At 40.7% G+C, this 26609-nt stretch overlaps 1 protein-coding gene across 1 annotated transcript in view; it reads left to right on the plus strand.

The window, feature by feature from the left end:
• rxfp1 (relaxin family peptide receptor 1) overlaps window positions 1-26609 on the plus strand; it is a 71789-nt gene that overhangs the window by 42314 nt on the left and 2866 nt on the right. The window contains exons 4-15 of the mRNA XM_073487266.1: window positions 4778-4883; window positions 12219-12290; window positions 13996-14067; window positions 15848-15919; window positions 16189-16260; window positions 16425-16493; window positions 16608-16679; window positions 17572-17643; window positions 19470-19541; window positions 21079-21150; window positions 21732-21803; window positions 22735-22964. Coding sequence (XP_073343367.1) covers window positions 4778-4883; window positions 12219-12290; window positions 13996-14067; window positions 15848-15919; window positions 16189-16260; window positions 16425-16493; window positions 16608-16679; window positions 17572-17643; window positions 19470-19541; window positions 21079-21150; window positions 21732-21803; window positions 22735-22964 — 1053 coding nt within the window. The remainder of the gene's footprint in view (window positions 1-4777; window positions 4884-12218; window positions 12291-13995; window positions 14068-15847; window positions 15920-16188; window positions 16261-16424; window positions 16494-16607; window positions 16680-17571; window positions 17644-19469; window positions 19542-21078; window positions 21151-21731; window positions 21804-22734; window positions 22965-26609) is intronic.

Here is a 26609-nt window from a genome sequence, read left to right on the forward strand (position 1 = left end):
TATTGCAAGGCGCAGTGGAATTTGAATTATATGTGATTTGGATCTAAGTTATGATTAGACGAACAGTAGAAAGAGTGCTGTTTGCAGTGGGGATATGCAGATGCATTCCTCCCAGGTGATTTGAGAGTTATTTATCCTTGATATAGCAGTAATGCCAGTGATTACTCCCTTATCATGCTCTACTGAAAAAACTTTCCCATGATCACCTCTGCTTGTGCTGTTACATCATCATTATGTCTTCATACACACAGAATTACTTTTATAAAACTGGTAATAGACAAGTTTTTGGCTTTAACATATCATAATGAAGTGAATGTTGATGATACCATCTGTTTTTTCTCTATAAACTTCGATTTCTCTTTGCAATTACACTGCCGCCAGGCACGAAATCTAACTGGAAAATGAAGGATCCAGTCAGGCTGGAAGCCGAGCACCATCTCTACCTGCGTTTGCGTCTCCATTACAGACTAAACGAATGAATAAACTCATGATTTGTCCTGTGTCATTGGTAGTGGCTGTTGGGGAAAGTGGAAACAATCCAGTTGCCTTTACAAGGGCTGACACTTTTTCCAAAAATAAAGGTCGAACGAATTAGAAATGACAAGCGATTTGTTTTAATGAACACCAACAGGCCACATACCCTCGCTTATAAACCTTGCAATCTTGGTGCAGGAAGTGATTCCTTGTGAATATGAATTATTGTACCATGTATAACTATTCCACCCAAATAACATATATGAAAAAAAATAAATGAATAAATCTAATGACCTTTTCACAAACTTCTGGCAGTGGGCCTACTGAAAACAACTGAATACAACATTATTTTTATCATTCATTTTTCTTTTTGTGTTTTATTCTCATAATTTCCGTTTTCTGGCTATAAATAAGAATAAAAAATTGCAGTCTGGACTCACTCACTCAGCCAAGTAGGGAATACATGTTGACATTTTGAAGCGGTCACATACAACACGAGGTTCACTGCAGATATCTGATTTAAAAACAGATTTGTACATTGAGGAGACAAAACAACGTCTCCATAGACGAATGGCACAACACAGGAGGGCCAACTCCTCAGGTCCAGACTCTGCTGTCCACTTACATCTGAAGAAGACACATCATTCCTCTGAGGACAACAATGTAAACATGTTGTCCAGAGAAGACAGATGGTTTGAAAGAGGAGTAAAAGAATCCATCTGTGTCAAACTGGAACGACCGTCTGTGAACAGAGGAGGTGGACTAAGACATCACTGATCACCCACCTACAATGCTGTACTGAGTTCCCTCCCCAGACAGCTTAACAACCATTCACACCTGAGCTCACCTGGCACTAGAAACCCACATGAAGGCCCTAACGACTCAGAAACTCAGAGCTCACACGTGTCCTTAACGACTCTGTAAGGACACTCCCACACAGAGTTTAAAGCCTGCAGCTCCTCCAGTTAGTTAGAAGTGAAGAAGCCTCTTGGACGAGAGGTGAAATGTCTTCAACAAACTAACACGTCCAGTTGACCACGATACAGCACCTAGAATTACCGTGACCTGCGTGACGGAGAACCTTCATCAACACGATTTAAAAAAGAGTTGCAATCTGTGTAAAGTGGCAACAACCCACCCAGCTCACAGTGTGGTGCAGCACCAGTATGATGTTTGTTTTATCATGTTGTTCATGTTTTGTATTCTTCACAAGCAGTCTGGATGGAGTCTGATTAATAAACATGAATTAAACTTTTCCATATAAAATAAAGATTAATAATGTAATTCAGAATAATCAGCCTCTTACACAATAATAATTTCATGTCGTGGGAAGCTCGCTGTCATCCCCAACAGATGAAGCTACTCTGTGTGAATGTGGAAGATATTTAATCTCAATGCAACAGACGGAAATGAATTGTGAAACAGGCTCTTCAGCTTCTAGCTAATTAACCCCAGCAGGAGATACTTGTTAACTTATGATTTAAAAAAATTAGCAGGAGATACTTGTTAACTTATTATTTAAAAAAATTAAATCCTATCATTTCTTGTATCAAGCTAGACGTTGAAACGCAAAGTGGCAGCACACCATCAGCCCCTTGTCAGCAGATCGCTCAGTCTTCAGCAGTTCCTCGTTTATCCTTTGTCTCCGTGCCACTCAGAGTGCAGCTTTCTGTCTTTTCCAGTCTCAGTTTGTCATTCGAGCCCTCGATGATGGTGCAGAGCAGATTATATTTAGATTATAACTGTGATTTGGTGATCAGATTTCTTGGCAAAAGGCCATAAAAAGGAAAATCCTCTGTATACAAACAGTGTAATCCGTAGGTTTACAGGCCTCACGCCTGGGTAAATCTTTATGATAAGGTCCCTGCAATAAGCATTAGTAAACAGGTGATAAGGCCTTCATGAGTCCTTATAAGATACTTGTTAACATCAATAGGACTGTATAACCCATAATAATAGCATCATAAACTCATTTATAGGCACCTGTAGTAAACTCTTTTAGAACCGTAATTAATAAACGGCTGATAAGTGCATAATAACATATGTATTAATCTTAATAAAGCAGCAAAGAAGCTTACTGAAGGTTTAACAACAGACACAACAAACATAACACAAGTTAGGTCAACTCAATAAATGTGTTTGTAACGCTGTTATAAACAAAAAACAAACTCATTAAGCTTTTATAGTTGGAAAACTGTTAATAGGTTCCATTATCAACACTGATATAGTCCCATAATGTTAATAAACATCGAGTAAGGACTTATTACAAGGACTCTAGGTGCTCTAGGTTTGCTGAAGATGTTTCACTTCTCATCCAAGACGCTTCTTCAGCTCTAACTAACTGGAGGAGCTGCAGCCTGCAGGCGTGAGGGCAAACTGAAACACATCCAGCTGCCTACGATACAGCATTTTGAATTACTATGACCTGGATGACTGAGAACCCCCACCAACTTATTACAAGGACCTTAATATAAAGCATTACCCAGGCCTGGTTTCAGCAGGGCTTCCAGGTTTCCCTTCTTCAGGGAAACCATCATGAAAGCTGATTTATGGGGGTCTTTAAATTGCACTTGGCCTGGACACTAACATGGATCAATTTGGAAGACCCTGCCGCGAGTGTTTGTCCCTAACAAAACAATCTCTTACTCTCTGATTATGTTGCTATTCCAGGAGGATTTCTGAGTAATGTTTTCCTCCTTCTTCAGTCTGAAAATGGAAAATTCTCTAATCTCTGTACTACATGTGTTTGTTTCCCTTTTCCTCTGTTTATCAGCCTTCATCAAGCTCGAGCCTACATAAATATATCAGATACACTCTGCAGGGCCGGAGCGTCGTAGCAGTGTGATTAATGAGATTTGTACAAATACATGTCGCTATTTACTAACCCTGAAATGCTTCTTCCTTCTGGCAATAACACACTTAATTGTGATTAATTTCATGAAAATTCATTTGCAGCGTTACAAATGACTTCAAATCAACATTCATCATCAGGGACATACATTTTTCATTTCTCAAGATGTTTTGTCTTGTTCTTGCTGACCCCTGACACCAAAAAGAAATCCTCTTATATTAAAAGGTACTGACCATAATCACAACAGTAGAGCGCTTTGTGGGAAGTGCATTGTTGGCGAGGTAGGATCAGATGTTTTTATGGAAATCAGCCCAAAGAAGCAAGCTGGTTTAGAGGGAGTGCACTTATACCTCTGTGTGTTGGGCTGAAATAATAATAATAATAATAATAATAATAATAATAATAATAATAATAATAATAATCTCCCAAACCTGAGTTTTTATTTTAATTTCACTTTTAATTTTTCTTTTCAATTCATGTTGGTCTCAGTTAGTTTCCAGCTTTAGTTTTTATGAGTTTCAGAATGACGTTTAGTTCTTGTATTAATTAAAATGATCTCTGTCCAGACGAGCGTTTTAGCACCGTTACAGAAATAATCTCTGTCCAGTCGAACACAAAAACCCCCTCCGGTTCTGCCCATCCAGACATCTTCACCTTGGAAGCAGTTTTTTTCCAAAATGTCTGTTTTTAGCGTTTATAGCTAACTTCCTGTCCGTTGTGCCGTTAGCTATCCCCTCCCTCCTCTTCAGACATTAAAGCAAACGTGAGGAGCCTGCTGTCTGCGAGCAGACAGCTCCACCTCTTTATGGAGTTCTCAGTCCTGATTGGATAAAGTGGGCAGGCACACCAGAACATTTATTTTCTCTTTGACTGCATGAGCAGGAGGAGGAGAGACATGGGTTACACATCAAACACTGTATAACAGAGATTGGAATATAGAGCTATTTAACCTTTTTTTCATTCAAACATATCACGTACAGCAGCTTTAACTATAATAACGTAATATACATGATAATATAACCATGAAAACAGATTATCTCTGGCAATAAAAGCGTGTTTGCCTGTCAAAGGGCAGCCTTTCATTAACTGCTCCTTGCGGCTAATTCTGCTTTCCTCAAGTGAAGTCTGCTTTCATTGGACTAAGGAAGGTCTGATTAAACAATGTTATCTTCTCAGTTTCATCACATCTTGCATCTCTAAACTGGGGATTTAATCAAAGGCAATCAGAGCTGACTTAAACTGGGAATATTCAGTAAGCTCAGCAGAGACCTGGTCCTGTTATTGACTCTTGCCTCAAGCCACTCTTAATAAATTTTCAGGACTCACATCCTCTTCCAGCTCGACTAGGCTGCCATTCTTTCAAACAGCTGCAGTCTTGACACTTTGGCACTCTGCAGGATGTCCACTTGATTGATGTATCGTTTGATTTGCCTCTCCCCTCCTTCCCTCCAGTGCTGGGTGTCGTTCCCGAGCTCTGCCAGTGCAGAGACCTGGAGCTGGACTGTGACGGAGCACGGCTTCAAGATATCCCAGTGGTGGCGATGAATGTCACCATGATGTGAGTAGAAAATATCCCCTTAATTTTTCAGTATCTTAAAGCTCCAGCGCTCCCCAGGAAGCCTCCACCCTGTGCTGTGACTGTCACAGCATGTGAGAGGTGTAGCAGATCTCAAACTCCAAAGCACCAACCTGCCACTGTGAGTTCCAGTCATTGCCAAAAGATGAGTTGGCATTGAAGTCAAAATGAAATGAATCTCTGATGAGTACGTTTGTCCTTGAAAGTATTATGAGAGCGCTACACCGGGTTTCTCACATCTGTAGTCTTTTCTCAAAAGTGAATAATTCAAGTTTAAATTCTGTTGAGATTGTTGCAAAAAATACTTTTTGTCTAATTCAACAAGGACAAGTAAAGTTTAACTTATTACAGAGTTCGTAAATTGCCCCTTTTTCATTACTTACGCACCATTACAGGTTGTTTTATGTGACCTGGAAACTGTACAGCATTTTCTTTATGCCATGATTGGGCTGTATGATGTTTTGTAGTTGCCCCACTTTTTTCACCTCCCTGAACCACACTGCTGAGAGACTGTCAACGGACCTTTCTCTCAAAGTGCAGCCGAATAAAGCGAGAGACTTCTGTAATCTACAGCTGAATACAAATGTCCACCCTCTGACCCGCGGACCGAGCCCTCTCGGCCTTCAGTCATACATACTGTGACGTGTTCGCTGTCATCACGTCAAGTCTGCGAGAGCATGAGACGGCGACGCTGCAGGAGATGTTCCTGAGACATCATGTGGGAGAATATTATTTCTGGCCTACATGATTCGAGTAACATTTTATTAAAGTAATTGTGTTACACACTCATAATAAGTCATTTTTATTTTCAGTCAGCAGTTGGAAAAACTGCAAAGTCACATTTGTGACTTGTAAAGTAATCATGCTGCAGTCTGCTGCAAGCTGGAAGTTGATTGAGTTGTTGAGTCCATATTCCCGACCTCCAGTCTGAAGGCGTCCCAGTGTATCTCAAGGACATTATAATTATACCTGGACAGAACCATGGTGGTGAAGTCCCATTCATTTCTATGGAAGCTGTTCAGTGGAGCATGAAGCCAAATGACTCGACTGTCTTCTGCATGGTGTCTGCATTGTGGGACCCACAGAGCGTGCGCACTAGAGACTTTCGCCGACCGAGCCGGCTAATCTACGGTTTAGCGCCCGGCTAACATGAATGGGGATAAAATAATTGAATCGTGCGGCTCTTCGAGACTTTCCAAATGTTAGAAAGAATCTATCCACTGTTTTGCAGATGCTTCTTTCACAATGTTAGCTCATGGGGAAAAAGTCTTTTTGGGCCCAGGTGCATCACGTGATGATGTAGTTACACAGTTTGGCTACTATGAAAACTGGCTTCAAAGCCTGGTGCTCATCCTGGGGGGCCTGGTGTATCTGCTCAGGAAAACATGGACATCCGAAAAACTATATTTGTATTGCAAATGTGTAAACTTACCAAGCAACTACAGCAGCTGATTTAACAGATGACTTGGCACACTTGGAGGTATTAGGCTCGTACCGCATGCTGGCAAAGACTTCTGTCAAACACAAATGAAGATAACTGCTGTTTTGTTTGGAATGGTGATTGCAAAAAAGTGAAGTCTGCGTGTGGAAAGTGGAAGCTGTTCCCACGAACGATATGTGGTTGATAGAAATGTCAAATATACTGCATCTGGAAAGACTGAGATTTTATGATGAAGACAGAGGAGATGGGTTTGATACGATCTGGGACCCTTAAAACACTAATGTGCTGTGTCTATTGTGAAGCACCTCGCTGTACATTCTGCTCTTTATATACTTTGTATCCTTCCTTTTTTTTATTTGAAAAGGAAGAAACTTCTTTGTATTTAATTTATTCATGACTGTGGTTATTATCCCTGATACCCTCTGGATGTGCTGTTGTTGTTTTTTGTTTTTTGTTTGTTTGTTTTTCGCTTTTTTTCCTCGTCTATTATTGTTACTTCTGTTCCCAAAATGATAAACATATATTACCAAAAAAAACGGTGAAGTCTGCACCTCATACGAACTCTCTGGAAGTTGCAGAAAGTCTGCTTGAGGGCAGCCATCGGCACTCACAGACACCCTGCAAACACGCCCGCGAAGTCCGCAGGTCTGCGAGAGCAGGACTCGGGTCGTTTGGATGCAGCCCATGTCTCCAAGACTGGAGAGCTATGAAGTCATTTATCACGAGAAACTTCAGAAATATAAATATGGAGCATGCGGATTAAGATAACAAGCTTTTGGATATGATTGAACTAATGAAGTTTGTTTTCTTAATCCATGTGCTCCAGCTCCAACTCCTTGGACTATATTTCTGACAATTAATTGCCCTACTGTGAGAGCAGCACAGGGCGGGCTGTCAACTCCCTGAGAAGCAGTTGAAGCCTGTTAAACTTCTTCCTTCATTTACCAAGGCATTCGTTGCTTTCACTGGAAACACAGCTCTTGGTCATAATAGATGTATAATAAGGTAGTAGTAAAAAGAAATCTGAACTTTTTCTACTTTTTTCCACAAGGATCGCCCACAGCAGATGTAATGTCAGGGAGTTATTGGCCAAGAAAAATAAAGGTCTGGCTTGATCGAGTCAAACAAAATCAAATAAGTTTGTGTCCTTTTGGAAGCACGACTGTCCACACCAAATTTTAATGACAGCCCACTAAAGTATTGTTTTTTAGGTCTGTTGGCCAGTCAGTCGTCCCAAAGCTTTGGTTCAGCAGAAACACGGGCTTGGACCCAAAAGCAAACACACTGGAGTTAAAGCAGTCCAATGATTTAATGAACATTATTCAAATGTACGAGAGGCTTACAGGAAGTAGAGACGGGCAAGGATGAAAATTCAGATTCAGACAGTCCAATGAGCAAAAGAAGCAAAAGTCCACAAAACAACCAGCCAAGTAAAGGTCCGAGTCAAGAAAGCAAAGATACAATATCCTCAGAATAAACATAAGGAAAGGGTTGGTGCACTTAGCACACAGTACAAAGAGGAGCTGGCACAAAGCGGGGAACACACACACACACATGAAATACACCAGAGTTTGGAGGATAACGAAGGCCAGAAGAGAAGAGAAGTGAGAAAAAAAATAAAACATGAAACACGAGATGAAACAATGAAAACATAAGGGGGCAGCGCAGAACATGACAGATCCGATACTTTTCTTATTTCCAGAAAGAAGTTTTGATTTTCTCCAGGTGTTTTCTTCTTTGCACTGTCGTCAGTCAGCATTCCTTTGATTTTCCTTTCAATTTGGTACGACTGTGTGCAGGTGCCACGTCCAATTTGTCAGTGTTCCCCCAGTTCATGGTTCTGTAACTCCGCACAGAAAATGGTGGAAGTAGTAAAACTGTAAACACATAACTTACCCACACAGTCTTGGTTTGTTTTTCCAGAATCACCTCTGGTTTGGTAGAAATAAATCATCAGTTCACAGAGTGAGATGTGAAAATGTTTCAGCTCTACACGCTGGTTTTCATCCTCTGCTGATGCTCGACTGTGTCTCGCTCTTCTGCCCCTTCATGTTTTCTCATCCCTGAAGTCGTAGTCCTGGTCAGAGGTGCTGTAAATCACCTTTGTTCTGTATTCTCTGTCTGACCGCGGTGACTCCCACCCGAGGTTGCAGGGCAGTGCAGACTTCCTTCAGCTAATAGGGCCACTTAGCTCCGCGGCTAACTGAGCTGCTTGCTAAACGCAGCCAGTCGTTACAGCCAGAGATACAGCAGAGAGTAACGTGAGCATCTGTCACCATTAATGCTGCCCACTGTAGTTTTGGATTTGCAACAAATTACAGCTTTAAGGACATTTTCATTACTTCCTACAATAGATGATGTTTGACCGGAGCAGGTTTGGATTTAAGGATACAGATTGGTTGTTGAATGTTAGAGTGTTGATTTATGGATTCTATCTAAGCTTAATGTTGCGAGTTAATAATGTACCACCTCCCTGTCTACAGGTTGTCTGCTTGAGATAAATTGCCTGAATAAAATTAGCATTTAAAAGTGGTTTAGGTCTCCTGTTAAAGGCACATTTATGCTCAACATTAGATGTGTAAACGGATGGAGCGCGTTTGTGTGCACGTTTTCTGAAAGCTTACAGATGCAGATGAAATAGAGAAGTACCACCAGAACCTGTGGGGGCAGTGTAGCCCAAATGTTGACAGGATGAGGAAGTTTTAACAAAGATGGACATCTGAGATTACTGGAAATAACCTTTGTTGTCAGTCTAGTGGATGTATCACTTAAAACCCATGCCACCGTGAAGGACTGTGGCCAGTTACGCTTATATCATTTGAGAAGGACGAATCTATTTTCCTACATCAGTGGGCATGAATGAGCCTTAAGACTGACAATGATTATTAAATTAAATGGATAACAACAGCTGTATGACATATCTCATTTTCATGCATTTCTACATTTGGAGTCTTAATGCACCTTAAAGGGCAGCAGAGCCTAACTCGGCTTATAGAAAGTCTTGTGAAAAGAGAAATTCATTCATTCAGTTTGAGGATCTGTTTTGTAGGACTAGATGTTAATATCCCCAGTTGCATACTTGAGCCTACCTGCTACGAGACTCTGTGGGATGGTCAAGTGAGAGATGGCGTCCTCCGGGTTATTAAGTGGGCGCCCTCTTTCACCGGTGTTTCGCTGATAGACCCACGACACCTCCAGAGGGTTCAGCGGGGAATCCTGGGGTCCCAGGTTCACCCCCCAGATGCCATCTGCTCACTTGAGGGCCCAGGTGACGTCCTTTCTTCTCATCCACAGCCACTGACTCCCCTTTTCCGCAGCTCTGGAGAGGCCTTGGACTGTCGGCCGATGGGGCTTCCCTCGCACTCCCATCTCCCGTAGTAGCTTCGATGTAGATGAGGCTACAAAACCTCTGCAGCCTATTTCCACCGGTCGGACCTTTGCTGTTCAGCCTCGATCTTGCGCATCAGCTGCCAGCTCGGCGTACCTCAGGCCTCCTCCACTGCAGCCTCCCAGCACTGTGAACTCGATGATGTAGACGAGCTGGAGTGAGGCCGACCATAGTACGAGGTCTGGTCTGAGGTTGGTTAACGCAATCCCAGCTGGGAAGCAGAGCCTCTGGACTAAGTCTGCCAACAGCTTCCAGTCGCGTGCCCCGCCTAGCCGTCCAGCGTCTGGTCCTGAAGTGGAGAGTCTGGCTTGGCCCTCGCCTTCCCAGACAAATGTCATTGTCGGCCGGTGTGATGAGGAAGGAGGGAGGGCGTTCACACTCGTCCGTCAACCTTCCAGCACTGCTGCAAGACACCGTAACACCTGGTTGTGCCGCCAGGTGTAACGACCTTGAGTGAGACTGGTCTTGCAGCCCACCAAGATGGGCTTGAGTGTTGCTGGGGTCTGGCAGAGGGGGCATGTGGGATCTTCTCCGTACCACTGGTTGAGATTTTTGGGAGATGGCAGGACATCATAGGTAGCCTTGATGGTGAAGCTTGCCCTGAATGTCTCCATCTCCCACAGCTCTTTCCAGGAGATCTTCCTCTTCTCCACTCCCTCCCATGTCATCCATTGGCCTTGTTTTGCCTGAGCGACAGCTTTGGCACACATTGTTGCCTCCTCCCGCCGAAGTATCTCCTCCACCACAAGCTTGCGTCTCTGGAAGGGAGAAGCCTTGTTCCAGGCTGGTGTACGTAAACACAATGAGCCTTATACAAAAGCTGCTCATACAAACAGATTCATTGTTAAATGGCTCGTGCACGGAGGAATATGTGGCATTCAACAGTTTTCTCCTACAAAGAGTTTTGGCTTAGGAAATATTGTGCCCATCTCATTTCCCTTTCTGTTCAAATATATACCACAATTTACTAAAATAAAATATATACCCACATTATCATTATCATGTCTTGAGATTTTGAGAGTTTTTTGAGGATTGTGTTATGTTATTGGCACATCAGCTCACACAGTTCAGTCTCAGTCTGACAGCTGCCTCGGGGGCTTCAGGCAGGTCATATCATTCATATTCAGGATCATCCTCTGTCTGCACAGAGACAGTCTTACGTCACCCACTGTGACCTATAACAGCATTTTTCAACTTTTAACGCCATGTACCACTTCAGAAAATGCAAGGCTCTCCAAGTACCACCATTATGGCCGACTTTAAAATATAGTAGCACACCCTCGTCTGAAAGCACAGGTGTATTCGCTGTCTTGCTGTGGCCAAAAGTACAACGTTGACATGGGGCATAGCAGAGGTTTTGATGCTGAACAGGTCTCTGGGCCAGTTGTTGGCTTCGGCCACCACTTGGAAATATTTGCGGAGCTGTTTTGAACACTAGATTTTACCTGAACTTACAACCCTGCCATTACAGTTTGAGTTCAGCTCGTAGCAGACGATGGATGACGTATGTGTGCGACACGCATGAACGTCACAGTGAAGCAGGATGAAACAAAAGTTTTACAGGAAAGATTAAACTTATTTGAGATTACATTTCAGTTTAAAGGAGATATATTTCATTTTCAGGTTAATACTTTTATTTCTGGTTACTACTAGAGTAGGTATGTTATCTGTCTCACACTGTCCATTGCTGTAGGACTGTATTTACTGTTACCACAGACATGGACCTGAGTCTTCTCGTCATCCTCATCGTATCAGAGTGTGTTAAAATCTTCACATTGCAGCAGAACTGATTTCTAAATGCTTGGCCTCACAGTGTGTGAGTGGATGAGCCTTTAATTGGCCTTTAATCCGTTAAAAGCTTTGGATACACTCGGTCTCTTTGAGCTGATTCAAGTCAATTCAATTTAATTTAAAAGACTATATATAGTCTGTCATGTTTACAGATCAGATTTTATGGTAACTGACTCAGTGTAAGAAGGTGATTTTTTTTATATTTAGATTTATAAACATTTTATCTGTCTCCTTTATTTCATTCAAAGGTTGTTTTTCTTACCTTGTTTTCCATGAAAACTGTGAGTGTTCAGAACGTTTATTTAAATGTGGAAGTCTTTGACACCATGAGGTCCATGGAAATGTGATTTAAAGATTAAACAAACATTTAAAACAATAAGTGGCAAAGTTTAACAAAGAGAGATTGAAGAAAACAATTTATTTTATAAAATGTCTTCAATTTCTCAAGTTTTCTTAGATTCAGTGTCCCTAAAATAAATCGTCTAAAATAAATATAATATTCACTTTTCCTTTTTGGCCATTTTTAATGTATTTATATATATATATTTATAGATATTTTTTCTACAAGCTCAAAAACCCATTTCACAGTTGAACACGTTCACAGTAAAATCCATGACACTCTGAAGGTGCAACATTTCACGTTGATGACATAAACCTCACTATATATTCTGATTCTGAGCGTCTTCATGTCTTTCAGGTCCCTGCAAAGAAACCAGCTTCAGATATTGAGAGCAAAGACCTTCTATAAGTACCAGAGCCTACAAAAACTGTGAGTTGGCCATGAATTATGTATGACTATGGGTTATCTGTCCTTTCAGATAAGCACAAGTACTATTAGTGGTTTTATTAACATGCATGAGCGCCTGCACTTTTCTTTCATGAAGCATAAAGCAGCACAGAGCTGCAATAATGACGAGCCTTTCAGTGACAAACACAACAAAAGAGTTTCACAACTACAAAGCTGATCTGAATTAGAGTAAGACGACCACTGGGAGCGCCGACAGAAGTGATTGTTCTGTTTTGTGCACAGATTCGCTCATTGTGGGCTTATATTGTTTATCAACCTCACACAGTGCCACAGACTGTGGCAGAAGCAGAACAGGTCTGATCCGCCGCCAGGAACCGTTTGGCTGTGTCACACTATCAAACCTTCAGAGGCGGCTCTGAAGGTTTGACCGCATTGAAAACTTCCCAGAGATAAGAATGAACGATGCAAACAGGCTGAGAGCCAGGTGGGAAAAGTACGCGGACACAAAACACAGCTGTCAGTGGAGGCTATAAAAGAAGAGGCCAGGTATTAAACAGACCCTGATTACTTGATATCAAATACTAATTTCTCACATTTGGGCTAATCCCCTAATTCAAGTCTCCTCCTCCTGCTCATGCAGTCAAAGAGAAAATAAATGTTCTGGTATCCCTGCCCACTTTATCCAGTCAGGACAGAGAAGTCCATAAAGAGGCGGTCCTGTCTGGTCGGGAACTTGCAGAGAGCAGGATCCTGCTACCTGCTGCCATTACCACTGTTCATGTGGTGTCGTGTAGAGAGGAGGGAGGAGATCGCTACCTACAAAACAGACAGGAAGTTAGTTAAAACTATGTTAACGCTTACAGCAGCTTGAACATTTCCCTTATGTTCCGACTTTAAGTTTCTGTAGGTTCAATTGTCAATGTTCTGCTGTGACAACAGTGTGCGACTGTCTGCTTCGGTTCAGGCACATAAACCACTTGGTTAAGATCTTGTTTTGGCTCAAAGTTAGTGTTTCAGTCAACACAATCACAGGAGACGGAGAAGCTGGAGATATTCCGACGTCTCGTCAAATACATCAGTTTTTTGTCACCATAAACATGGCTGGAGCTTGTCGCAAGGTCTCAGACTGCTGTCGCTGGCTTGGCAGCCTCCTCGTCGAGCTGACACTCAACCAGCATCCCCTCCACCTCCCAATATAGTCAGTTCATAAATATGTAATGTGAACATCAGAGGTATTTGATTTGCTTTTTCCCCAAAAAAGTCCAATTATCTTGTTAAAATCCTTTAAAAATCCTAAAAAAAAACATCTACGCCTCCTCCTCATCTGAAATTCTTGAATCTATGAATATGTAATTATCTTTCGATTCCAAAGTTTGCTGCTGGACACGAGCTGTCTCCTACTTCACTGAAAACGTTGTTCTACTTCTTCATTGTATGTGCACTAGACACACTCGAGCAAGTTGAATATTTCACCAGAATTGTCCCGCTTCTGAAAATGGCTTTTTCGATGAGACCGGACAATGTTTCCACCTTCAGCAGGCGTGAAAACAGCTTTCTAGCGTCTAACTCTGCACATACATCATTCTGCACCGTGAAGCTCGAACATTCAACTGTCAGAAATAGAAGAAAAGCATATTTTTGACTGGAGGGTGACATTAATTTTCTTGCAGTGTTCATTTGGATTTGAAATGATTCACAAACTGTTTTGTGCTTTTTTTCCATACAGATATCTGCAGCACAACAGAATTCGAGATGTGAGTCCTGACGCGTTCAGAGGGCTGTATAATTTAACAAGGCTGTAAGTTTGATCAATCTCATAAAGCACGCAGTTCAGTAATTAAGCGAACAGTTGTTGGGGCCATACTTCAATGAACAGAAACTGAAGCAGAGTGTTAGTTGAGGCGGACAACTGAAATTCAGCCTGACTTTCTCACTGGCTCATTCACAGCTGTGTGTCTCGAGTGTTTTCTAAATCCACTCAGACAGAAGTTAATTTCTGGTTCCTCATTACAGAAAAAAAAACTCCTAATTGGGCAAGAAGATCTTAACTTTCAAAGACGGGAAAATCCTTTGTTCCTATTACAGAAGACATTCCTGTACTTATTATTACCTTATTATTCAATCTGCACTCGTCCTGTGATGTGTGACGTGTTTAAAACGTACATGACACTGCCTGTATCCATGGCAACAGCTGTCTTGTTTCACTAGTAACAGGCTAACTATCTTATTATAACGGACAAGAAAAGGCGGATGTTCAATATCAGCTCTGACGAGTTGAAGGTATTAGACATTAGGCCTAATTGTGTCAGTGGAGAAGAAGATATAGCCGACTGTATACCAATTAATTAAATTCATTAATACATTAATATTGTACGGGGAATTTAAAGCTAACAGGCTAAAATCAGTGTTAGCTGAAGTCAGTCATATCCTGAGTTTCATCTTAAACTAAGAAAAGATTTCAGACTCAGGAAGTTTCTGTGATGTGGCTCCTGAAATGTTTTCAGTAACATGAAATTGTTTTCTATGAATTAGAGGCCTGTATCTGCAGTCTACACAGCAGGAAACAGGATACTGTTGCACTCAGCATAATCACAAACACGTCTTTATAAATATAAAATGTAAGACTGCTCGTTGTCGAGGTTCTTCTATTGTTAAAGCAGCCACTCAAAGACAAGTCTGCTTCTCCGTGGACCTTCCTGTTTTTCAAAGGAAAATTTGTCCAATTTGGTTTTGTGTTAAATAATTCATACTGACAAAGAAGATTGTGTTTACAGATTGAATGCTTGTATGTTTTATTCTCTACTCAAACAAAGTTCAGCACTGAGGGACAGTATATTAGATAGATAAATATACTTATTAGTTTTCTTTTTTTACTTTATGTAATTTATTGTTTGCCTTGGCAGAGATGTCCAGCTTTGTGATACATAATTCATACTGATAACAGAGAGATTTTGTTTGTATTGAAACAGACACCAGTGGTATCTCTTCATTACCTGACTACATTTGTCAGCTGTCATTACAGCCAGCTAAGCTTTCACATACCAGCCACAGTTTGTGGAGACACTGTTGATCATGTAACATGTGACTGAAACAGCAGCTCCTCCAAAGCAACATTTGCACTCTTTCAAAATTGGAAATGAAACAACCAGTGGTTCAACAGTCAGCATTTAACCCTGACTGCTAATGTTGTTGTGTTTGAATGGGATCAGATGCCTGCAGGCAAGCCGCAAGATATTATGGAAATCATTCCAAGAAGAGCAGACGATGAGTCACTGTGGTTTTAAAGTGACGAGTTCAACAAATGATACTGTTTGATATCTTTTTGGTGTCCAAATACTTTTGGCAACGTAGTGAATCCTGTTTCCCGTCTTTATCAATGTACAGTTATCTGCACAGAGATTGTAAGAGGGTGGAGTTCGTATAGTAACCAAGAACAAGCAGCTTGTAAACTTTAGGTATGACCTACTGAATGCAGTCAGAATACTGTGGAAGCCACTACAACCAACTGGAACCAAGTTCTCCCATTAGCTTATTTCACGTCTTCAGGTAACCGTCCAAACTCGTGTTTTCTCTCTTAGATATCTGAGCTACAACAAGATATCCATCCTGCTGCCGGGGGTGTTCCGGGACCTGCACAAGCTGGAGTGGCTGTATGTTAAATCCCTCCTGAAACAAACTTCAGCACAAAGGGAAAACAAAATGCTCCATGCATAGTATATTAGATAGATATTAATAGATTTACATATTAGTTATTTTACTTCATGTACATTTTGGTTTACCTGAGCAGAAAAGTCCTGTTCTGTCATAAATAATTCAGGAGATGTTGTTTACTTTTTATTGCATATAACAAATCCATCACATTCATCTTTACTGGTGCCATTTCTCACTGAGGCTGAACTCCTTCTTCTTTTTGTTATAGAATCCTGGAAAATAACAACATCCATCAAATATCCTCCATGACCTTTTCAGGACTGAACTCTCTTGTTTTATTGTGAGTTTTTACTTTATATTTTATCTTATTGTCATTATGCGTGACGTCCTCTCAGATCATCAAAGGGTCTGATGTTAAGAGCCTTTGTTGATAAGATGAATGAGTGTTCCTGCTTTGATGGAAATGTGCTGCACCTTGTTATATTGCGTCTCTCTGACTGATAGGGTCCTGCTGAACAACTCTTTGACAAAGCTGGACGACATCTGTCGGGAAATGCCGAGATTGAACTGGCTGTGAGTACAGTCACATGTCAATAAATCAAAAGCTGTCTTGTCATAAAAGTGACATGTCTCTTGATGGATTGATTCTGTCTCTGTGTGTTTGTTTCATGACATTTTTTCTTGCAGGGATTTGGAGGGAAATCTCATTGAAACAATTGGAAATCTATCGTTGCACTCATGCAGTATGCTGACAGTTCTGTAAGTATACATTTACATAATTCAGTCAAAGTTTTAGCTTTTAATTAATTTGACTTTTGCTTGATTTTCTGTGAGAGGCTTGAAAATCAGTTTAAAACACAGATACTAGCGTGGACTCAGTGCTGACAATAATTAATTAAATGGCTGCGGGTAAAGAAGGTTTGAGAAGTCTTCCCTGAATTAACTGCTTTAGTTCAGTTATATAACATTATCATTAATATCAGACGGGTGAAATAATATATGTATTGTTATCTATATGTTATTATATATATCTGAGGACAATATTAATTACAATACCTGCAGCGATCCCCCACCAGCAGGAGCGATAAGTGCGTCCCCAGGCACAGCAGCTTTACTTCATTGATTATGTATGTCTCGACAGGCCGACAGGATCATTTTAATTAATGAGGACACACACAGTCCAGATACAGTCATACAGTGACATTGTCCTGAAATATTTATATCTGAAGCTAATAGTTTAATTCTGTTTCTGTCCTGTCAAGTTTATAACCACAGCTTCTAGTTTTGCTGCTTGAATATGCCTCGATATTTGTTTCAGTGAACTTGTTTTAAAATACTGAAAGCAGACGCTCTAATAATTAAAATATATCGTTAAAAGCAAACACACACAAAACAACTTCATTAAACCGTAAATAGCTGTTTCCTGGCACCTTCCCTGTTGATTCTGAATGCTCAGATTAATAAATGTAACAAAATAGCGTTGTGTGTTTAGTTATGAACACAATGACAGTGTCATACTTTAAAATAAGTATGATCCTTAGTTAAATGTTCGCCTTCCCGAACTTCAGCCTCACCCGCCGCCTGTGTTAAATGTGATGAGGAAGGTCAAACAGCAGTAACATGATCCTCTTTGTTTCGCCTTTATCGGCAGGGTCTTACAGCGGAACCGGATCAGCCATATACATGAACAGGCTTTCTCGGTCCTGCCAAGGCTCGGAGAATTGTAAGTGATTATTGTTTGATTGTGCGAACAAAATTGTAGAGGAACAATTTCACGACTTTAAGGACTGTGCACTTAAAACCTTGCAGTAACTTCCTGTCTGAGTTGTTAAAACTTTAAATATAGCTGCAAAGTCACAGCTGATACCGGTCAACGACAAACCAGGTCTAACGCTCTCACATTTAGAACGAATGCCATTTTGTTAATGAGGACCATTTGTTCTTTTATGCCCCAGCAGCTCTGAGTCCTGAGGATGATCGTTTGGCTCTTTGTTTTGTTCATACTTCAGTTAGAGGCTGATGTAGATGTTTAATTAAATGTGGCCCCCAAAGGATCTGATGAGTCCGTAATTCGTTTTAATGAGCCTCTGACCTTCAGATCAAATTCCCCTTGACTAACCTTATCACCATGACAAGGTTCCTCAAAATCTGCAGGTTGAACTCACTGTGAGTGTCCGTGGTCTCCAGGGGATGAAGTCTGCTGTCATCAAGAGAGCTGGTGACTTTTCTACTCTCACCACCACAAGCTGAAAAATTAATAGAAATGAGGCACATTGAGGCATTTTACAGAGAAAAGGAAGATGACGGAAGAACAAACACAGTTCTTTGACCTTGAATTACATGAATCAATATTGCACTGTTACAACATATCTTCCCCTTATTGATATTTTAGGATATTTTACATGACTGTTTGAAATCATGCATGATTGCTACAGTAGTATGTAAGACATCTATCTGAGCTCAATGCCTTCCTTTGTGGTGTAATAAAATGGACACCTCTCTTTTATTATTACTGACTCGTGCAGGCCACAGTAAGAGTTGTGACGTGTCTGCAGATCTGTGCTTTTTATTTTACTTCTTTACCTTCAGCAGGTGTTTGTCGAACTCTTTGTTATTCGCTCGCTGTGATCTTTGCTGTGTTTGTCCAAATTTATGTGTCGCAGTGTTGGATGACAATAATCTTTCCAAACACTTTGTAGCCATTAAAAGCCTCTTAGGTCTCAACAATTATTGTTCTAAAGTCCTGAGATCCGTATTGATTTTGACTTTTTTTCCTCAGTGGATCTTTTAAAGGACAAACAGTTTGTGGAGATTTTTAGTCGAGACAAGATGTCTCATGTGATAAAATCCTATTAACTACCATTTAAACTTCTGTGGGAATCTGAGAGGCCCACTTATTTTAAATGGAAAGAATGTGAATGCTTAAACTGTCCTTTAGAAACACGAGTGTAACTGTTTGTCATTTAAGAGAAGACACATAATGTCATGAACAGAAAATAAGACACTCACTCCTACAAATCTGAATCACTAGTGTTGTTCAAGGATACTGACTGTAGCCTTCTTTATTCTTCTTATTTTTTACTTTACTTTAATAGAACTCACCCATATCCAGGACAGCTACGGTAACTGAAGTGCTCTTCAGCCCGTTCATCATCCTTCTGCAGTGATGAGCTGTAAACCACATGTATCATCAGCAGAACTTGATGCTGTGCAGACACAATGTTTTGTGAGGGCTCACACTATTATTGCCTCTAAGCACGGACGCTTTCCTGCTGCTACGATCATTGTCACTGTAGCCTTCTCCATTCGTACATGTAATCCACAGCTGTGTTATTGCACATCCATTAGCACTTCTGAAAACCGTGGCCGCAACAAGGAGGTGAATTATAGTATAAACTTGTTACGCAATCCTGCACATTGCAGGTGTTACACAGGGTGGATTATTTCTGCAGTTCTGGATACATCTGTCAGATACCCAGTGTTGTACATCAATATCTGTCTGTTTTTTGTGTTTTTGGGGGACCGATGTGGATTTGTCTCGGCTGGCAGGGATCTATCCAACAACAGACTGGTGGAGATCCCTCCCAATCTCTTCGTCTTACTGGGGGATTTGCTCCAACTGTGAGTTCTGTTTACACACATACAATGGGATATAGCTGTGTGTGCAGGCATATATGCTCTATTAATATTTAGTATTGTTTATCTTTTGTGCTGTCAGTGACTGAAAGTAGGGTTGTCAGTGAGGTTATTGCACATACCATTTCAATGCCGTTAGTAAGTACAATATACACTCCGCTAGATTTTTGGATGAACTTCACTGTAAATGACTTTTCCAATAAGCTGGATGCATTTTTACACTTTTTCTGAGTTATATGTAAGTAAATAAGTTGTAATCCTTTAAATGTGGCCACACAGTAAAGTTTGTTACCATGCTGAGGAGCTGGAAGTGTCTTCATCTAACAAGACAATCATCACCACTGCCTTGTTCTGTAGACGCTATTTTGATAACCGCCTGCGGTCAGTACTAAAATGACAAACACATTGCATTTCCTGTGGCTGCTTCACAGTAAAAGCCCCTCTTTGTTTCCCCTGCTGAATGCTTTTATTGTGAAGCAGCAGAAGGATGTTCTGTTTCCTGAACAGTAACTTAATACGCCTGACACAGTTTAACAAGAGTGGTACTGTGAGACTGTAATCAAAGAGATGAAACTGCGCTGGCTTACACGCTACATCACTTTCCTGTAATTCCTTCGTTTTGTCTGCAGGCAATATTAATCCAACACAGGGATGACTGTGGAGTGTAACTACACTGCAGCCAACCATAGCTGTGTTCCATCAAGGTATTTTTATGCACATTTTGAGGTTATGCATTAGAAAAGCTTGATGGAAACGGCAACACTTCCTCAATATAGGAAAAGGTTTTTACGCTAGCTTGAGGTGGTGGTTTTTTTCCTTCTCTTTGTAAAAGAGTTATGAGATTATGGAAGATGGAAAGTCTTTTCAGAATAAGTTCTGACGTAGCAAAGACGCTCACATGCCTCATAAGAAGAAGAAGAAAAAGAAGAAGAAGCTGCTTTCTTCTTCTTCTGTGAGGCGGCTGGCCTTCAACTGGTTTTGTTTCCATTCACAACCTCTGCTTCCATGAGTCCTATAGCCTACACTGCCAACACCTGATGAAACTCTGCTTTGTGTAGTCTTTTTTATTCGCTCCAAATCAGTTGATGCAAATGCACCTGATTTGCAGTTTTTTTCTTTTTTGTGACATTTCAAATAATCACATCATATTCGGTTGTCAGTCGGATGGAAACACAGCTCATAAAAGTATCACAGGGTTTGAATTCATGAGAATCATAAGGATTATAAGTCAGTAGCAGGCAGTCAGTCCACTGAATCTCCAAGAGAAAACAGACATTGTGGTGGGTGGATAATAAGATGTCATGTAAGGAGGAATAATGCAAGGACACATCTTTTTAACATGCAGCAGAGATTGCACAAGACTACCATCGTCACCAATGTTGCATCTATTTTCAAGGAACTTGGGCATTGAAAGGTGCTTTAATCTCCTTGTCCTTGTGCAATGTACTGTTCTGTGAATGGTGGGAATTTTCATGTTTTCAAATTGATTTTCATCACTGAGTTTCTTGTCTTTATTTTGTAGGAATATATCATATAATCCTATAATGGAGCTCCAAGTTGACCACTTTGACAAGCTGCATAAACTGAAGTCATTGTAAGTATGCCTTGAATTCCTGCAACCAATTACAAATCTGTTGCTGTAGAAAAAAGCAGCCCAGTCGCCGGGTGATGTTTCTGGAAACCACTGAGGGGGACAGTGGTGGGCGAGAAGGCTGCGAAGCCAGTGACTGCAGTTCGAGACTGCGTTTCAACATTTGTAGTGTGGATCCCCTGATTTTTTTTTGATGAGGGACCGCAGAGAAGAGCAGCAAACATCCAGACAAGTGTGATGAACCTGGATAATACAATTAAAACCCTAACAAACTAGGAGGAAGTCATTAGTCTCTCAACTTTGTCCCATTTCATGAGGGTCACATCATTTGTGCATTGTGTCTTTCAGTGTTTAATGATGTGTTCAGTGTGCTCTTTGTTTTTAAGGCACAAACAAGAGCTCACACAAAAGTCACAATCTGAATGAACAACTGAGAGAAAATGTATCTGGGCTAAAATAGAATTTCTCATTTTGCTCTGTGAAACTGTTGTGTGCTGTTCAAGACTCTTCTAATAGCGTACAGTTACAAATCAATACTGTATTGTGTCTCTAAGACTAAATCAATATGTCTCCTCCTCCTCCAGGAGCATCGAGGGGATAGAAATTGAAAACATACAGCGGAGGATGTTTGAACCTCTCAAATACTTGACTCATATGTAAGTACTGTGTTTATACTGTTAATCCTGGTCACTGTGACTGTCACGTCGACACCAAGCCTTTCACACATTTCTAGCCATGAGCCTTATCGAGATTGTCAGGCGTCTCTTCCAGCTGAGAGATATTGGAGTCAGGCTGAGTGTAATCCATCTTTTTTGTGGGTAAAACGGCTCGAGGAGAGAAAAATAAATGCCTTTTTGACCTTGTATACATTCACAGAAGCTCTTCCAGACTCTTTATTATGTGGAGTTTCATTGAAGCTCCAGGAAGATGCAGTAAGTAACACAAAGTGAGACCACCAAAAATAAAAATCCAGGATGTTTTGCTTGATATTAAGAGGTGCCATGGAAGAAAAAGATGAACTTTTCTTTGGACCTACTGGCAATAAACAGACCCAGATGAACACCAAGAGTCGTGACACAATTGTGTGTCTGTAGCATGTTAACATTGCCCAGGGTTTTAGATTTTTAGCATGGCTACATTAGCATTTAGCTCAAAGCACCACTGAGCCACTAGTGTGGCCACAGAGACTTTTCTGTTCTAGTGTTTGCTGTATAAAAACAATCGAAAAATAAAACCCAAAACTTTCTATAAAGTTTTGGGGTTTTTTGTTCTTTTGTACTGTGATTGGACCGGACCTTTCTTTTGGCTGAATGATCACAATGATCACAATGATCGCAATGATTCGGCAGACAGCTCAAAATGATACAGACACGTTTTGAAAGAAGAAAAGCTTCAATTTCGATCCAAAAAGACTTTTTGATTAACAGCCTGCTCTCTTCAAACCCTTGGTCCACTCAAATTTAAATCTAAAGATAAAGTCACCAGATCTTTTCTTTGTTTTCACTGTCGCTGCACCCTCCGCTGTAAAGAAATACACTTCCTTTTCTTTTGGTTAACCTGATACTCTTCTGTAATCTACCATCACAGCTACTTCAAGAAATTCCAGTACTGCGGCTACGCTCCTCATGTGCGCAGCTGCAAACCCAACACCGACGGCATCTCGTCCTTCGAGGACCTGCTGGCCAACATCGTGCTGAGGGTCTTCGTCTGGGTCGTCTCTGCCACCACCTGCTTCGGCAACATCTTCGTCATCTGCATGCGCTCGTACATCCGATCGGAGAACAAACTCCACGCCATGTGCATCATCTCCCTCTGCTGTAAGTCACACTACTTTTAATTGTAGAATATCCTTCACCATCAATTGACATTACTTTCAGTATATACAGTATAAAACAAGTGTTACCCAATATCTGTAAGACACGTGGATAGTAGCACATATTTTTTAAAAATATGATAAAATGTTGGCTGTTTGCCTGATGAACACTAGTTATATTCACTACTTTTTTATGTTTATAGACCTGATTATAATCTCTGGAAAGCAAAGTACTTTAGTTTCCTGCTTGTGAAGTAAACAAACATGAACTCAGTAGGAATTTTGAAATTAGCTCCCAGTGTGATTAATCAACACTGACTCTGACTTCATATTGCACACACTGCTGGATGTCTCATGAATAAAACTAAGTGGAAAAGTCACTCGAAAATTTGCCATCCAAGAGTAAAAGACATTATTCAAAGCACAAAAATTGGCAAGAATTATAGTAACTGCTGGAGGATAACGGTCCTGTGAGGGCGGCGCTCGATGAAATAATCTACCAAGATAATAATCTCGGTCTTGGTCAGTTTGATTTACAGTATTTTCTGCAGGTTTCTGTTTATTTTTGGAGTATAAGATTATGTGATTTTTGCACAGAATTTGCAAAACAAAGTTGCTGGAACTACTTCACATGAATGTCTTGGCTTACTGTAAAAAATATATCCGTGTGGTGTTTGGATATGCAACCTTATCTACAGCTTAGCTACGTGATGGCATACAGATACGGGCTGAGAGAGGAGCAAAGGCTGTTCAAGGGGAGAAGAAGTTCCTCAAGCAGAATTTATATTTAAGGATTAAAGATGCTGACACCACACAGGTTGAGGAGTTTGATATAAGCTGCGGCCTCTTGTGCTACAAATTGTGTCATGCATTTTCCTGCAGCTTCTGATTCACATTCAGCTTGAGTCTCACTGTGACATTAAGAGTCACAGGATGAAAATGAACTTGTGACAGTCTGTTGTTGAAGAGAATATAAAGCAAACAAATCCACCTTTCGAGGAGCTCGCTGGTAAAGGAAACCACGGCCGGGATGAACGTATGTTAAATTTATGGTTATTATTCCCACAAGGGGATTTATACTGACTCGTAACTGCACAGGGGGAGAAACATAAACACACAAAATACGTTGGGAATAAATGTCACACTATTGTATTGTATACTGGGATTTGGCATCTAAAGGATCCTACATGGACTTACAATGAGTCTCAGAGCAGCTGAGATCAAAGAGTATGCAGAGCAGAACTGTTACTGCGGACATCTGCTCTTTTTCCTGCTACGTCCATAAAGAAAGTCATGTGGAGGATTATGTCGACCTTTAAAAGTGTATTACTAGAATGGCACTGGAGGCAGCAGCACACTCATTTCTGGCGGCTGAGACCAGACAAAAACAGAGCTTAAGTTAATTAACGCAGGCAAACTTGTTAATCTTTTTTTTTTTTTACTTATTTTCAACAACAATGGATTGTTTCTCTTCACACAGGCAGGACCGGAAAAGAGCATAAACAAAGAAGAGACGTGCAGCTATCGTGGTTTAGAGCTGTTAACATCCTGAGCTGTGAACGGGCTCATCTCCGGTTATTCCATTTATTTTTATCACCTGGTGTTATCCTGAGCTTCCAGAGTCATTTCAGGATCATTTCACACATTTATCACCTATTATTCTCTGCCTCTCTGTATCTAACCTTTCCTTTCCTCGCACCAATTGTTTCTTCATAGAACAATTTTCTCTTTTTAAAGTCCATCGCTGCACCGGAGCACTGGTCTCCTGTATCCTCGCTGTCCTGTCAGCGTATAGAGCGGGCTTTGATCCCAGTTGAGTCAGCCAGAGGTCAACTTTAATCTTTAACACTTTGATGTACTCATGGCAATTTCATATAAAAGGGTTTTGCATCACTGCATTGAAAATAATTACGTTGAATGGCATTTAAAGGCATGTGTCAGCTGTAAAAGGTGTGTTGAGTATCATTTAGGAAATGCACAGCAAAGCTTCACCTCCGATGCACCGTTCATTTTTCACTTGACGAATATTAAGATAAATAAACACATAAAAAGATGCTTTAATGATGAAATACACAGTGTGTCTAATAAAAAATGCTTTTTGATGAGCTTTAGTATTGCTTCCATATCAAAGGAATTACTACCAGGAGGGTTTGAATAATGAAATTTCTATATTATCAAAGAGCTAAACATTAAATGGTGAGGGATCAAGCAGTGGCGAGTTCCTCAGATGAGAGATCCTCAGATGGAAGTTGTGAATTCAACATCTGCTGTGACAAAGTGTCAGCAAAACATTGGGATGAATTTGCCAATGGCAGAGGAAGTATGTGTGAAAGAAAATAACGTGGGACTGGGATGTTTTGATAATTTTTTCTTTTTTTAGTTTTTTTTAGCTTTTTGTAGGCGAGAGTTCTGAGTATGGAAACTTTGAAAGGCCTCGGGCCAGAAGAAGAAATATCTGTGGATTAAAACCCAACGGTCTGTGCATGAAATCAGAGATGTGGATGTACAGGACGGTCTGTCCACTAGCTGTACGTTTAAATCCCTATATATTCCCTTGTTATCATGTACTTACGTGCCTCATCTATCCATAAATATCCATGTATAAATGTTGACAGCCCCTTTTTAACCTTTATAGCCAAAGCCGATCTCTTCCTGCAACATCCTCAAACACTGCCAAAGCAGCCATTGATAGATTAAAGCTGTTATCCAATGCATTTTTTGGCATGTTACCAAAATATAATGGCACCAGAATACAGAATAGAAACAGCTACATTTCAAAATAAAATCGAAAAAGTGTAAAAACAATTCACCATTTTTGGGCAAGTTGCAGCTAGTGAAGTTTCCAGGAGGTCAGTACTCCTCAGAATTAGTCAGGCACCAAACCAGCTTCAGAGTCGTGGTATAGTATTGTTACCTTTGGACAGAGCCAGGCTTGTTGCGCGCCCCTGTCTACTGTGTTTATGCTAAGCTAAGCTGCGATAACCAGCTGCTGGCTCAGGCTACAAACTCGAGGCCTGTGTCCACATAGCGTTATTTTCTGAGCGCCAGCGTCTTTTATTCAGTTGTTCCCAATGAAAAGCGAGCATCTGCAGCAGCAGGCGGCCACCAGAGAAAAGCCCCAGCGTCTTTTTTCAGAGCGCTCCTCTTTGTCTGTGCGATTGCGGGGGGGGCTGTGATATTTGAGGATTTATGAGCCACTGACAATTGACATATTCAGTCCTTTAGATATGAGGATGTAGCTCACTCTTGCCAAGAAACAGATATTTTAAACCACATTTCATAAATCACAGATCATAAATCATCACTTGAGACATTTGCTGGGCTAAAAAGATGAATTATCCAAATGCAATTTCAGTCAAATGGGCCTTTTTTCTTCTCTTTCTCTTTATCACATTGATTTATGACCTTCAGCTTATAGAAGTCTGTGGGTGTTGAGCATCTATACGTAGGAATACAAACCATATTTGTGTGAACAGCTGCACATGCAGTCTCTCTGTGTATACACATCATTTATACATCTGGAACTGACCGGCCATTAACATTCCACGATTGTATTTCTACATGTTTACTGTCACCAGGGGTCGAATTCATTATGGCTGAGCTGTTCTGCGGGGTTGAGATCAAACACTGTGCAGAATCACACAATGAA

Source organism: Pagrus major, chromosome 18, assembly GCF_040436345.1.
Source record: "Pagrus major chromosome 18, Pma_NU_1.0".
Taxonomy (NCBI): domain Eukaryota; kingdom Metazoa; phylum Chordata; class Actinopteri; order Spariformes; family Sparidae; genus Pagrus; species Pagrus major.